Source organism: Myotis myotis, unplaced genomic scaffold (assembly GCF_014108235.1).
Source record: "Myotis myotis isolate mMyoMyo1 unplaced genomic scaffold, mMyoMyo1.p scaffold_m19_p_12, whole genome shotgun sequence".
Classification (NCBI taxonomy): domain Eukaryota; kingdom Metazoa; phylum Chordata; class Mammalia; order Chiroptera; family Vespertilionidae; genus Myotis; species Myotis myotis.
This window is the reverse complement of record NW_023416316.1, coordinates 56,092,150-56,108,200: the sequence shown is the minus strand read 5'-3', so window position 1 is coordinate 56,108,200 and position 16,051 is coordinate 56,092,150. Positions and strand designations below refer to the sequence as shown.

The following is a 16,051-nucleotide window of genomic DNA, read 5'->3' as shown; positions in this document are numbered from 1 at the left end:
TCCTTTCTTTCATCCTCTCTATATGTCCAAACCATCTCAACATACCTTTCTCAATCCTCGACACTACATCTTCTTTCACCCCACAACCTTCCCTAAAATTAACTTAATAAACTTTACTTAAAGTTTTAAGTCAACTTCGCACTGTACGTGTGCACACGTGGTATTTTGTGGAAGAGCCACACTCAAGGGGCTAAAGAGCCGCATGTGGCTCACTAGCCACGGTTTGCGGACCACTGGGCTAGGGCATGACTGGATTTTTTATTTAGCGTGTTTTCAACCATCATCTATATTATAACATGTGATAGTACCTCATTTCTTTTCATTGCAAATATTTCATTTTATTGATCTACCGTATTCATTCATCAGTTGCTAGATGTCTGGATTGTTTCTTTCGGCTATTATAAATAATACTGCAATAAACATTTGTGTACAGGTTTTTGCGTGGACATGTTTGCGTTCCTATAGGAGTTGAATTCCTAGGTTAAAGGGTAATTTTATGTTTAATCTTTTGAGGAATTGTCAGACTTAAAAAATCAGCTGACACCTCCCTACCAGCAGTCTATGAGGGTTCCATTTTTTCCGTATCTTTCCCGAGACTTGTTCTTACCTATCTGTTTTATTAGAGCTATCCATGTGGGTGTGAAGGTCGTACCTCATTGTGGTTTTGATTTATATTTCACTGATAGCTAATGATATGAGAATCTTTTTACAGTGTGAATATTTTTTAGCCTTCTGTATATAACATGAAGGTCTCCGAGGAAGTGGTGCCAACCAAAACATTAAAGATATTTCACATCACTGAAGGTAGTGCCAAGGATAACATGCTGGAGGCTGATCGTACTTAGACAGGAGTATTACAGTTTGCTAAAGCATAGAAAATATGCCCACTCCATATCATAGGTTATGTGATCAGAAGGCAGCAAGCTCTGTTCAAACTATTAACAAATTTTATGATGAAATGAAACAGTTTAAATATCAATGTTTCTAATTTTAAATTACAATGCACTAAATAAGTATTTTTCTTTTTTTCTTTTTTTTTCCCATTTCCTTGGACACTGTCAGTAATAGTGTTGAAAGTTTTGACAATATTTAAAGATTATAAGCATGGCCAATGTGGCTCAGTGGTCGAGCGTCATACCTATGAACCTGGAGGTCACGGTTCAATTCCCAGTCTGGGCACATGCCTGAGTTGTGGGCTCGATCCCCAGTGTGAGGCGTGCAGGAGGCAGCCAATCCATGATTCTCTCTCATCATGGATGTTTCTATCTCTCTTTCCCTCTCCCTTCCACTCTGAAATCAATAAAAAATATTTTTTAAAAAAATAAAGATTATGGAACAATTATAATTTTTCCCATTTTTAAGATTGCCTTACAAAGTCATTTTTATGGTCTCATATTGTCATGCAAGCAAAGGACTGCCTTTTTGAGAAAAGAAAAATCCATATAAATTTATCTGGTCAAACCTATAAAATACCAGCAAAAACTTAATACATACTTGTGTGCATCTACCTTTATAGAATTGACAGACTTCTACAGAACTGACTGACATAATAAGATATAAGAGGTAAATATATCTGTTTGTATACACCACAAAAACAATAGAATCTCTTCATTGGCAGATTCCATATTTCTGAATTCACCTCCTCTGTAAAGTGTGTAATTCCAAATCCATACTTGTGGTGCCTTCGCGGTCATGTCAGTGTGCAAAATGGCAAAAAAGTCTGAGTAATTTGATGCACACATTCCTAGCTGAGGCTAAACAAGACAGTGCTTTTGCCTTTTTGTTTAAGCTCATACTATAAACAAGTGTACTTTTGCAGTCTACGCAGTGCCATGGTTTTTGCATGTTTGTGCTTTTTGTTGGTCATTTGGTATTTATAATGGCCCCCAAATGTAGTGTTGAAGGGCTGTTAGTATTCCTAAGTGTAAGAAGGCTGTGGTGTGCCTTATGGAGAAAGTATGTGTTATATAATCTCTTGGCTGTGAGCTAAATGTTAATGAATTTCAATATTTATTAAATAAGATGTCTTTCAACAAAATCACACATAAAACAGGTTATGTATTTTGGTTTATTGATGAAAATGTGACCAGAGGCCCGTAGGAACCTACCTTGTATTTTTCCTGAAGCAGTGGTGCAGTATTTACTAATTCAGTATTTGTGACAACTTTATGACATAGTTACCACAAATACAAGAATTGACTGTTGTGCATGTGTATGAATGAACCAATGAACTACTTAAAACATGCGATTCCCTTATTGAGAAAGTAAAATTCTTAATACTCACTTTTTTATAAAAATTTGTATAAATATAAAACATAAGTGCATATAGTAATATATTCTGTTGGTGGTGTTTTATGAATTGTGTAATATACCAAATTTAAAATAAACTTTTATTTGGAGTGCATTTAAATGTATTTATTAATGCAGTCATATCACAGGTTCATTTTTGTGCATTTTTATATTGTACAATATATAACAATTTCCCATTTTAACAATTTTCAAAGTGTACAGTTCCATGCCCTTAAGTATGTTCTCATTATTGTGCAACTTGCTTGTTATTTAATTTTTTCCATCACCATGTATCCCCTTTATGCCATCTTCTACCTCCATTCACTCCCCCCCCCCCCCAACTTGCTCGGTTTTATAAATAGGATTATGGATGTAGGAGCTTGTGACTGAATTTAATAAAAGTATTCAGAATTAAATATAATTATTTGTCTACCCCTTTATGTAAGATTTTTAATGTATTTTAGATTAAGTTTGATAATTGCATCATACAGCAGTGCTATTTAATAACATATTTTGAGATTGCTTTGCACTCATATTTTTCCCCCCCTCTCCTTTTTTTAGTGCTTTTTTAGGCCCAAAGGATATATTTCCTTACTCAGAAAATAAGGAAAAGTATGGAAAACCAAATAAACGAAAAGGCTTTAATGAAGGTTTATGGGAGATAGATAACAATCCGAAAGTGAAATTTTCAAGTCAACAGGTGCGTCATATTACATGATACTTAGTTTAGTATTATGTATACAGTCTTGGGGAATACTCACTATTGTAGCAGTAGGAAAATACTGATTTAAGAACCATGTCAGTTTCAGATTAAATTGTTCTTATTTGTGAGGTTGAATGTTGACCTTTAATATCTACATGAACTGATGAAAATATTACCTGTATGGTTAAATAAATCTCAGAAAACTGGGATATATTGTAGTTTAACTCCGTTTGATTGAGAGTTTAACATATCATCATTGAATATAAAGCCATATGTACTGTTCTCTTAAATTTAGGTTAATAATTTGAAGGGTGTGTGTTTTCTTACTCATTTTAATTTATCCATAAAAGTGTATTAGAAGATGATCCTCAGATGGGTTAAATTAAATATGTGACAAAAGTACTTATAGCACTATGCAAATTATACTTGATGTTATTGGTGTCTAGAAGATTAGCCTTAAACCTCCTTTTTATTCTGTTTTTCATGTGAGCAGAGTTTTTGTTCACTTATATTAGACTTGAGATAGTAAACACTAGGAAAAGTACAAGTAGACCTAAAGAAGGAGATAGCCATAAACTGAAAAATTTTCAAATTCTTTTAAATCTCTATTTAAAAAATTCTTTTTGGTTCTTTGCATGTGCCATGCTTGTTCTTCACTTTGAAAGCTTTTCAGGTGCTGTTCTATCTGAAATATTTAAATCATTCATTGATGCTCCAGGGCTTCATTAGATAATCCTAAGTGCTTTTCATTATCATCCAAAACTTATATTTGTTAAAAACTCATCATACCATACCATAATTGCTTCTGTACTTTATTACCATAGACTATTAACTCCATGAACAAAGAAGTTGTATGCCCATTGTTATATGTTGTGGGCAGAATAGGTTTTCACTAAATATTTGTTGCATGAGTAAGAATAGATGAGTGATTCCCCATCATTATTGCCTTGATTGTGTAAAGAGTCCAAAGAGGTTGAATTGTTTCCTAAAAGTAATATTTTATAGCTTCATCTGAATCCTGTGTCCTGTGACTGTACCTTCAAGGTCTTTTTCATCTTCCAGATTGCCCAGCATGGTCACCCTATCCTCTGTTCCTGTCTACCTACTTAATCTTTAAATAGTTTTCACCATATATACTTGGAATTTCCCATTTCACAGTGAAATTTTTGGTTGGTTGTATGCATGAAACCAAAAATATGAATGATTGTGCTGATATGATGTACTGTGTTCCCGCCCAAACACATTCCCAGTGGTTTATTCTTAGAGTGTGGTGAAAGCAGTGATGCCCAAACTGAAATAAAACAAACAAGCAAAAAAATTGGCCATCATAATTTATAAAAATTTCTATAGTGCTGTAAGTAATTTGGGGGCATTTTTATATGTTTTGTTGTAACTTTATAATAATTTTGTGGCTTATCAGCATTGCCTTTTCTTACAAAAGAGGAAATGGGTTTACAGTTTAAAAGATTTGCTAAAGGGGCCCTAACTGGTTTGGCTCAGTGGATAGAGCGTCAGCCTGCGGACTGAAGGGTCCCAGGTTCGATTCCGGTCAGGGGCATGTACCTTGGTTGTGGGCACATCCCTGCAGGGGCTGTGCAGGAGGCGGCTGATGGATGTTTCTCTCTCATCGATGTTTCTAACTCTCTATCCCTCTCCCTTCCTCTCTGTGAAAAATCAATAAAATATATTTTAAAAAAAAAAGATTTGCCAAAGGGAATACAACTAGAAAGGGGCACAGTTTGGATTATAATGTTATCATTTTGTAGATCTGTGCTTACCCTCATCTCCCAATGTGTACTGTGTTGCCTCTGTTCATCTTTTCAGTTGGTATTAATGAAAGTCGAGGCCCCTAGATCACCTGCTTAAGTATCTATAACTTGGGGTTACTTTACAATTTTTTAAATTATGTTCTATTGGTTTTTTTAAATATATTTTTATTTATTTTGGAGAGAGATGAATGGAGAGGGAGAGAGAGAGAGAGAAACATCAATGATGAGAGAGAATTACCATTCGGTTGCCTCCTGCACACCCCCCACTGGTGATTGAGCCCCCAACCTGGGCATGTGCCTTGACTGGGAATCGAATCAGCGACTTCTTGGTGCATGGGTGGATGCTAAACCACTGAGCCACACCGGCTGGGCTACTTTTACAATTAAATGATGATTATTGACTCTTACTCAGTATCTGTTAAATCCAAATCACTTAAGTTTGGGTCTGCATTTTAAATAAACTGCGTTTGAGTTATAGATCAATCTAAGGCTTTATGTCTTACATAGTTAAGCTTCTCTCTCCAGAATATTTCAGTAATTGAATATACTGTGCTATTCTAAATCAACTTATATTGTATCTTCTTGGGTATTTGTTGGTTAGAATATCAGAATGGGATTTGTGATTGTACTTTCATTTCAGCCTCACTATTTTGTCTTCTGCCCTTGTATATATTCAGTTGCAGGACTTCAATAGCATTTAAAACTTTTTAAATTGTATATATTAAAAGTGCTCTGTGGAACAGAAATTGAGGGTACTTTTTCTAACATTTTTATAAACAGGCTTTTGATTTTTCATTGGTAAAAAAATTTAAATTTGGTAAAAGTTTTATTTTATGAAATTAATACACTCAACTCTTCATAGGCATCAGCTAAACAATCAAATGCATCATCTGATGTTGAAGTGGAAGAAAAAGAAACTAGTGTTTCAAAGGAAGACACTGACCATGAAGAAAAAGCCAGCAATGAGGTATGTTTAATTTCTCTTATATTCTAAATCCATTTTGTTGCAAGGAAGAAATTATAACATGAGATGATTACTTGATTGTAAAGTAGAAAGTAATCTTATAAAGTAGTTGGATAATGAATGAGAGAATGTAAGACTTATTTCCTTGTGTAAATATTAAATACCGTTTTGTAAAATAATTTTTGCGTCCTTAATATGAATGGATGTTTTTATTTGAGGTTATTTTGCTGTGCAAAATATGAGGTCCACCTATAGGAGAGTGGATTACTATTTGTTAGGAATATTTTTAAAACAAGGTTTTGTGTAATGGCTGTACTGGAAAGGGCATTGAACTGGATTTTTAAAAACCTAAGTTTATTTCAAACTCTGTGAGTAAGGAGACTCATTTAGCCCTTCTAGGCCTCATGAAATGGTTATTAGATGATCTCCAAAATCCCAGCCATCTCTTAAAATTCAGAACTTTACTGTAGAAAAAGTAATTTCATAAATTTAAATATATAAACTTCCTGGTATGCTAACAAGTGTGACTTTATTAGATTTGATCTGACAGAGAAAAGAATTTTTACTTTTTGGCAAATATACTGGCTATTACTTTGACCTTACAATGATAATGTTAAGGCTTTTAAGAAAATGATTTTATTCATTTCAGATCGAGAGGAAGGGAGAGGGAGAGAAACATCAGTGATGAGAGAAAATCGTTCGGATGCCTCCTGCATGCCCCCTACTGGGAATTGAGCCCGCAACCCGGGCATGTGCACTGACCCAGAATTAAATTGAACCATGACCTCCTGGGTGAATGCTCAACCACTCATCCACACAGGCTGGGTGATAATGTTAAGACTTAATGTTTATAATTTCAAAGGTTAGAGAAGCAAAACCAATTTCCCTAGTAGTTTTAGTGACGTGTGCTTTTGACTTTCAGTTTAAGAAATTTTCTTTCAGTCTTGGCAAAATTTATTTTATTTCACCTGTAATTTTTTCTAGGATGTGACTAAAGCAATTGACATAACCACTCCAAAAGCTGCCAGAAGAGGAAGAAAGAGAAAGGTAATTTTACTGCTTAACTAATTTTTCAGTTGCACTAAGGAAGAGTAGATATAATGAAACCTTACCATTTAGCTTAAATTTTGCCTTTTACTCTTAATTCCTTTAATTGTTTAAAGGGTAGGTTTTGTTTACTTATCAAAACTGTTTTTCTTTTTTTTTTTTTTTCCTAATCTTCATCTGGGGATATGCTTTCATTGACTTTTAGAGAGACAAAGGGAGAGAGAGAAACATTGGTTGGTTGCCTCCCATATACGCCCCCGCCTGTGTTCACACCTGCAAATTAGGTATGTGCTCTGACAGGAATCGAACTCAAGACCCCTCGGTGCATGGGACGATGCTCCAGCCAACTGAGCCACACCGGCCAGGGCAAAACTTTTCTTTTCATAGTGATACAGCATCCTTAAGATAAGTTGAATGGTAAAGAAAATAAAATGAACCAATTTTTATTCCTTTCAATGATGCTGTTTCAAGTTTATAAAATGGATAATAATATATACTAATGAAGTAGTTGAGAAAAATGTTACACATATAATACTGAAAATAAATTATAAAGTACTAATATAAGTGTTGTCCATTATTATGTTATTCTCAGAAATTTGTTGCATGAAATGACAGTTTAGGAAAGCATACATTCTATGCTTTTAACTAATGTTTTTTCCCTATATGAAGTTTTTCTTACCAATTTTTATCTCAGGCTGTTGTATGCCAAAGATACAAAGAAAATTAATAGTTCAGTATCTAATGAAGAAGTAAAATAGGAAAACAATGAATTACAGTGACTTTTTATCCTACATGGGAGGTGAGTGGAAGAGGCTATGATAACTTTAACAATATCTTAAATGATAGGAAGAATTTTGTCAGATGGATGAAGAGACGGGAAGGTCATATGAGGCAGTTAGAATAATATATACAGAGGTGTAGAGAAAATTTCATTCAAGCATTTCAAGTGTTATATTTCAGATTACCAGACCATAAAGTTAGAGGTAAGAGGGTACACAAAATATATTATGTGGGACAACATGAACTTAGAGAAGTGATGGGAAGCCATTGAATCACTTTAAATTTTAGATGTCTCCTCTTAAAGCAGTGTGAATGATGGGGATTAGATTGGACTGGTGAGACCAGTTTACTGGTTAATTCATTCAGATTTTAATACTAACTTCACTGGCCCAGGCAGAGAATTGAGCAGTGAAGTAAAAAAATAAGTTCTTTGTTCTCGTTGAACACATTTTTGTTGAGACAGACAATAAATACATAAAACAAGAGTTTAAGTGGGGAGTTATGATAGTGACTTGGTAACTAAATTATGGACCACCTTACTAAGGAGTTCACATGAGATTGGAAGGACAGGAGGAACTTTATAGCAGGTGTCTTGGTAAATTCCATGAGAGATGGGATATAAGAGCACTTTAGAGGGAGTAAAGATGATAGTTGATGGGAGTGGATGTGAAGGGAGGGGGCGGAATCTAGTATGACTCTAAGGCAGCGGTTCTCAACCTGTGGGTCACAACCCCTTTGGGGGTCGAACGACCCTTTCACAGGGGTCGCTTAAGACCATCGGAAAACACAGACATAATTACATATTGTTTTTGTGATTAATCACTAGCTTTAATTATGATCGATTTGTAACAATGAAAATACATCCTGCATATCAGATATTTACGTTACGATTCATTACAGTAGCAAAATTACAGTTATGAAGTAGCAATGAAAATAATTTTATGGTTGGGGGTCACCACAACATGAGGAATGTATTAAAGGGTCGCGGCATTAGGAAGGTTGAGAACCACTGCTTGAAGGTCTTTTGGCTTGTATGACTAGATTTGATTCTGAGAATACAAGAGATGTTGATTTGGGAGCAGAGGCATGGGGAGGAGGAAGTGAAACACTTGTGGAAGTAAGACTAAAGATATATATAGGATGTCCCAAAAAATGTATACACACTTTAACAGCTGATAGCTCAATTTTGAAAATGAAATATATTTTAATAAACACTACCTTTATAATTATTCAAAGTGTGTGTATACATTTGGGGGGGACACCCTGTATATATTATTCTGACACCAAAGGGGGAAAAGGTAAAAGTTAAAGATGCCATCACTGATATAAAGATAGAATATAGCTGAAGTAGTTGAGGTAGAAAGTTTACTGGGAAGAATGCAGAAATGAGAATCCTGAGGGAATATAATGGAGATGAAAGGTTGCTTTTTATAATTCCTGCTGAGAATGAATTGTCAGGAGGAAAGCTAGGAGAAGCATATCAAAAGGGAGAACAGAATTTTAAGAATGAGGGAGTGGTCAGTAGTGCCCTGGTGTAGAGGGGTTCCAGTAAGATATGTAGCAGGATGCTTTAACGTTAAACAGTAAAACAGATTTAGCGTGCTGGTGAATAAGATATTTAATGTTAAAATTACACTGTGTTTCTGAAATCTTTGAAGGAAAGGAGAAAGAAGGCAGTAACAGGGATTTGCATGGTTAAGGGAGAGTGTTTAAAGTGGAAAAATACAGTAGAGGAATTAATGCTTCTTTGCAAAAGTAGGACTAAGACCCAACATGTGGAAAGATGAATTATTGTATGTCAGGACATGCTGGATGCGAGAGAAGGGAGGGCACATTACAAAGAATAGACTTGCCAGGAAGAAGGAGTTGATGGACATTTCATCCGTTTTAACATTGAAGGGAAGGGTGGAGTAGGCTATTAAAATTTTTACAGGGACTTGGAAATTAAGGAAATTCCTTCCTGCTGGCCTCAGTCTCTCCCTTCTCATGCACTCAATTCAAAGCAAGGCTGCTTGTATGGTATAAGGGGAGAAGAAAGAATTGCAAATTTATGCTAATGAGGGGAGAAAAGGGTACTACAAAAGACAGGGTAAAGGATTAATGGGTGGCTTTGAGATCCCAACTGAGATGGTATAAAATGAATGCGTATTTGTATAATTTTTTTCAGGAGGGCTCAGCAGCAGGGAGTAATAGAGCAGGGAAAGTAGAGTTTTATAGTAATCCTCTGTTGGAGATACATGGGACAGGTGCAGCAAAACAACTATGCAGAGGGCTTGAGAATGAATAGAAACACTGTAATTTCATAAGGTGAGTGTGTGTGAGGAGGGAGAGATCATGAAGGGAGTAGAGGTAGAAAGTGGAGTAATGAATGGAGAGAAAATGTGTCAAAGGGTTATAGGTTTCAGTGAGATCAGGTAAAATACAGAAGAAATTAATTTAGTCAGAATATTAGTATTTAAAATTTAAATATATGTATATGTGGAATAATATAATAGTCTTTTCTGTGGGTGAAATATTGCTTAATTTGCTTTTATTTTCATGAGGAATGGATTTTACTTGAATGATTTTGCCATAAGTTAAAAAGCATTTCCATGGTAGAGCTGATTTTCTGCTTAGGATTAGGGTTATTTTTATTTATGGTATTAATTACTAATGAACTTATTACCTCTTATTTGAATCTCCTCAAAAGATCCATTCTACCTATAAAGTCTTAATATCTTGATTTATTTGCAAAAGAAGAAATTGTAAATGAAGAGGCTTTATTTTTAAATATATTTTTATTGATTTCAGAGAGGAAGGGAGAAGGGGAGAGAGATCAATGATGAGAGAGAATCATTGATCGACTAGAAGAGGTTTTATTTTGAACTGAAGGCTCAAAAGTTTGAACTGAATTTTAGAGAACTTTTGCCCTCTTAATGCCTCAATAGAAAAATGGCTCTTATAGTTCTGAGATCTCAATCTTTGATATCTGAGGAACTTGGTAAAAACACAGCTGCCTGACTCCCTGGGGTAGGGGTAGGTGGTTTGTAAATGCTTAAAATTATAGAAAACAACCTGAGGTAATGTTTAGGAACAGTTTTCTTGAAGAACAATTCAAGAGTTATATTAGATGAGTTTATTGACTTTTAATACTTATTATATGCATTATTACATTCCTATTATAAAGGCAAAAGTTACGTTTAAAAAAACTAACAAAAAGGAAATGGATAAACTCTTAGAAGTGGGATTGCTGAGTCCAATTCGAATATTCTTTATTGCCATTGTTCATTCATAAAGATACTATTTCAGAAAGGTGTTACCAGTTTATTGATCATCAGTAATTATTATGTGAACTAGAGGCCCGGGGTGGGGGAGCTGATCAGGGGTGGGAGCAGCTGGGGGGAGGGGCCGTGGACAGTTGGTTGAACTCCCGGTGAAGGGGACAATTTGCATATTAGCCTTTTATTATATAGGATGATTTTCCATATTCTTACCAGTATTGGGCACTATCTCATAAAAGTTTGCAAATCAGATTGTTGGTTAAAGATTTTTAATTTTTTATCAACATTGGATTGTGCTTGCTTTTGCGTTATTGCCTTAATTTTTGTTGATCTAGTTACTGTTGAATTCTAAATAATTGGAGGTGGGGCAGCAGTTCATAGTGGTCCTCCCATTCTTGGTTCTCTTTACTGTTTCTTCCCTTTTCCATTATGATCAAGATTGTATTTCCTTTCTAATTAGTGGTTCCTAACCTTTGTTATACTATAATACTTGAATCAATTAAATTGACTCTCATTTGGGGCTATTGTCTCTGGGGGCATTATAGTTTTCAAAGTGTCATTGGGATTTATTTCATACACTGTGGTAAATCCCCCTGTATGGAAAATAAGAGTAACAGTTTTCAGCCCAGCTGGAGTGGCTCAGTTGGCTGAGCATCATCATATGCACAAGGGATTGCCGATTCATGTCACATATCTGGGTTACGGGCCTGATTCCTGGTTGGGGCGCATAAGGAGGGTGGATGTCTCTGTCTCTGTCTCTCTCTCTCTCTCTCTCTCTCTCTCTCTCTCTCTCTCTCTCTCTCTCTCTCCCTCTCTCTCCCCCCCTTCCTTCTCTCTAAGAATGACCTCAAGTGAAGATTTAAACAATAACAGATCTTAGTCCATTCAAAAATAAAATGTGTACATATTAACAGTTTAAAAAATAATCAGCACTTAATTTCTTGCGTTTTCTAATATTAGAATATTAACTTGAGTTCTATGTTAAGTGTAAAGTGTTAGCATTTTTAGATATCTAAAGTACATTTATAAAGAATGTATGGGTTGTTACAGTGTAATTACATTATACTTTGGTTACTATTTTGCTTTGAGAGTATTACCTTTATATTTTCAAATGACTTTTTTAGGTTAATAATATCTAAAGAGTGAAGTTTTTGTTTGTTTCTTAAAATTATTCAATAGAATTATAAGCTAAGTTGAAGATCTCACTTGATGAGACAACTGTTGAAAAATAGCTTATGGAAGTTATGCTTATACTTGAATTTGTTATCTTAGAGTGGCTTATTTTGGCCATTGACTAAAACTGGAATGCCTACTATTTGCTAAATAAGTTAATTAAATCTTTGTGATTCAGGCAGAAAAGCAAGTAGAAACCGAGGAGGCAGGAGTAGTGACAACAGCAACAGCCTCTGCTAATCTAAAAGTGAGTCCTAAAAGAGGACGACCTGCAGGTAGGATTATAATGTTTAAAACTCTGGCTTAATGGTTAATGTTACAGATATTTTAAGTGTTGTGCCTCAGATACTTTGGAATAGTTGGATAGGCAACTAGCTATGTATAATGTACAAGTTTTAAAGGAGATCAACTTGTTTCTGCTCTGTGTAATGAAATATTTAAATTTGAAATAATTGCTTGGGACTTGTCATTTTCTGTTTTATCCCTGTTGTATCTTCCCCTAAAAGTGGCAAATGAGGCAGTGGTGAGGTATAAATTATATGAATGATGGGTTTATTTTACCTCTTACTTTAGAGAGCATAAGCTTTCCAAATGGAGTCATAATGAAAGCAAGAGAAACGGCATTTGAACAAAGTTATCAATATTTTTAATTATTGCATTATTGCTTTACAGTATGCAGCTATCATCAGCACTGAAATCAGATTACAAATTTTCAGTTGTGAATATACATATACACACAATATTGTAATATGTATATGAATATTGGATATAAGTTCAACTCATAGTTTTGTCGTACTTTGTTAAAACAACAGTGAAGGATGTTATTTTAAGCCCTCTCAGCCATACTAAGGACAGATTTAAAATTACTTTGTTAATCTATTCAAATTTTCAGCTGTTGCTCCTTTGATTCGTTGGAAGGATATTATCTTTAAAACTTAAAATAATAGTATCTCTAATAAACCACTAAGTAATACTCCTCTAACAGGGATGAGCAAAAGTAGGTTTATAGTTGTTTGTATGGTTATGATTATAATAACTTTATTAACTCAAAAGAATGTCACAGTGCACTTCAATACAATCCATAAGTGCTCAAATTGCCAGCCTTCATTATTCTTGAAGTCTACCTTCTATCCTCAAGCACAGAGTTCTTTATTGCCATCAATAAATCTATTTTTGCCCACCCCAGTATATCATTTGTAATCTTTATATGTGAGATTTACATTTGAAGGGAAAGCTGGTAGTTACAGATTTTTTTTTTCTGTGAATGTTAGCTACAGAAGTCAAGATCCCAAAACCAAGAGGCAGACCCAAAATGGTAAAACAGACCTGTCCTTCAGAGAGTGACATGTAAGTTCATTTTTAATGTATAGTTATGCAATGTTAGACATTTGACTTTAAATAGCATAAATCTCTTTGCCTTTTTACTAGTTTTATTGTATAGGATATTTGTTATTCTATTTTTCTAAAAATTATGAGGAAAACTTCTAGTTTTTTATTACATAAACATTAAAAATTGGTATAATAGAAAATGCAGGGTAAAATCTGTAATAGGGAATTTGGGCAGATAGTATGTTTAAGGAAATTTTAGGCAAAGTGTTCTTGAAGCAATTTCCACAAATCTTTTTTTCTCTCTTCCAGAATAGCTTACTTAAAAGTACTACTACTTAGCCCAGCCGATGTGGCTCAGTGGTTGAGCGTTGACCCATAAACCAGGAGGTCACGGTCCAATTCCCAGTCAGGGCACATGCCTAGGTTGTGGGCTCTATACCCAGTGTGGGGCATGCAGGAGGCAGCCGATCAATGATTGTCTCATCATTGATGTTTCCCTCTCCCTCTCCCTCTCCCTCTCCCTCTCCCTCTTCCTGTCCCTGTCCCTCTCCCTTCCTAAGTGGCATAGAATTACAACATATTAACTACTGTAGTGAAATTAAGTTAGGTACATATGCAGGTGAGTTTGGTTTTGTTTTAAAACATACCACATAGCCTAGCTTGTTTGGCTCAGTGGATAGAGCATCGGCTTTTGGACTGAAGGGTCCCGGGTTCGATTACAGCCAAGGGCACTTGAATAGGTTGTGGGCTCAACCCCAGTAAGGGGGTGTGCAAGAGGCAGCCGATCAATGATTCTTTCTCATTATTGATGTTTCTATCTCTCTCTCTCCTCTCCCTTCGTCTCTGAAATCAATAAAAATATTTAAAAAATAAAAATAAATTTTTTTTTTAAAAAAAACATACCACATAAATCTCATTGATCCTGATCTTTAGATGAATCATGACACCAGACACAAAATCTAGCTTTTCATGATCAACATAAGGCTTTGCTCTGGATACTTAGGAACTGAAAACACAAGTTATCTTTTCTCGGCTCCCCTTTAGACACCCATGTTGATCTGCGACAGGAAACCAAAATAAATATTCCCATTTGGAAAGGAGAGGTTTAAGAGGTGCACAGCATTGTTAATAGGAAATCTGAAATTATGCTGGGAACATACTGGGAAATCTCCTTTGATTAGACTCCAGATTCCCCTGAGAGTATCTTCCTAGTCCGTTTCTCTGCATGGCTTTTGGCTGATTCCTCTGAGAGTTCTGTGCTTTTCATTATCATGCTGAGTTGCATGTGAAAAGTTCATTGGCGAATGTTATCCTCCTTACCAGTTGAGTAGTTCTTAGTCTGCTTTCTGACTATGAGAAGTTAGGGGCTCAAGGTTCCTTTTTAGATCTCCATTACTTTTGATGTAGGCTGGTGTTAGTTTTGGTAATAATACTGTATTGTTAGTGTGTATGTGTTGCATTCTAGTCAGCTTTGTGTGCAATGTGGTCTCACTGTCCAATCTCAGAGGGAAGGTGGGGGTAGGTGGGAAGAGATCAACCAAAGAACTTGTATGCATCTATAATAATAAAAGCGTAATATGCTAATTAGACTGGACATCCCTCCGGACTAAAAGCGGCCAGAAGGAAGCCCGGGTCCTGGGTGCCAGAGGGAAGCTGGTGCCGGCAGCCGGGAGAAGGAAGGCCCACCCTTGTACGAATTTCGTGCATCGGGCCTCTAGTATATGCATAATGTCCATGGACACAGACAGTAGGGTGGTGAAGGCAGGGGGCAGGTGTGGGCTAGAGGGGTCAGTGGGGAAAAAGGGGACATATGTAACACTTTCAACAATAAAGATTTATTTTAAAAAAAGGTTCCCAGACATGCTTATCTTAAAAAAAAAAAAAAAAAGTTTTTAATGATTTCCAGAGAGGAAAAGAGGATAGAGAAATAGAAACATTGATGAGAGAGAAACATAGGTCGACTGCCTCCTTCATGCCCCCCACTGGGGATCGAGCCTACAACCCAGGCATATTCCCCAACAGGGACTCAACCAGTAACCTCCTGTTTCATGGGTTGGCACTCAACCACCACACTGCCCAAGCATGCTTATCTTTTATACTTAATTACAGGCACTTTGAGTTGGTTTTCCTGAAAACATACCCCTTGGTCTCTTTACCCTAGAACTATTTGTCCATCTGAAGGATCAAGGTACCAAATTTGAATTCTTAAGGAAAGGCTGGCAGCTTACCCTTGATTGGATCTTTGAACCCAGTCTCTGAATTTGAAAATATTTTACAGGATGGAGGCAACTTTCAACCTGAATGCATGGAATTTTTGTGTTCTTTTTGTTTTCGTATTATTTTTTTGAACTCATTTCTTATAAAGTACCCTATTTATCTTGGTAACAGCCAACTCGAGATCCCAGCATTCTATCTTGAAACCTCCTCTTTACTGAAAGTCACAAGTTCACTGAATGTATTTTCTTGTGAGTTTTCACATGTGAGAGTTTTACCCATTGTATAATAATATATTAGAGTTTAGTTTTCCATCCTCAAAGCCAGATAGGTCACATATTTTATGATTGGGTTGCTGGTATCAATTTCTTTGTATTAACAGCTTTTTGCTGAGGTGATGGACAACTGCAAAATAGCAGTATCTTGCTATATTTATTTTTAATTCACACTATATGTAGACTGGGCATTGGCAATAGGCACTCTCGGCTGTGGATCTGAAAAGAAACTCAGTGGAATGCACAGC

General features: G+C 35.7%; 1 protein-coding gene across 7 annotated transcripts in view; it reads left to right on the top strand.

Annotated features, from left to right (window-relative positions):
- Window positions 1-16,051, top strand: part of PSIP1 (PC4 and SFRS1 interacting protein 1) — a 44,701-nt gene that overhangs the window by 13,654 nt on the left and 14,996 nt on the right. For all 7 annotated transcript variants that reach the window (XM_036331195.1, XM_036331196.1, XM_036331197.1 and 4 more), the window contains exons 4-8: window positions 2,851-2,989; window positions 5,624-5,728; window positions 6,710-6,772; window positions 12,164-12,260; window positions 13,257-13,332. In XM_036331195.1, the coding sequence (XP_036187088.1) occupies window positions 2,851-2,989; window positions 5,624-5,728; window positions 6,710-6,772; window positions 12,164-12,260; window positions 13,257-13,332 (480 nt within the window). The remainder of the gene's footprint in view (window positions 1-2,850; window positions 2,990-5,623; window positions 5,729-6,709; window positions 6,773-12,163; window positions 12,261-13,256; window positions 13,333-16,051) is intronic.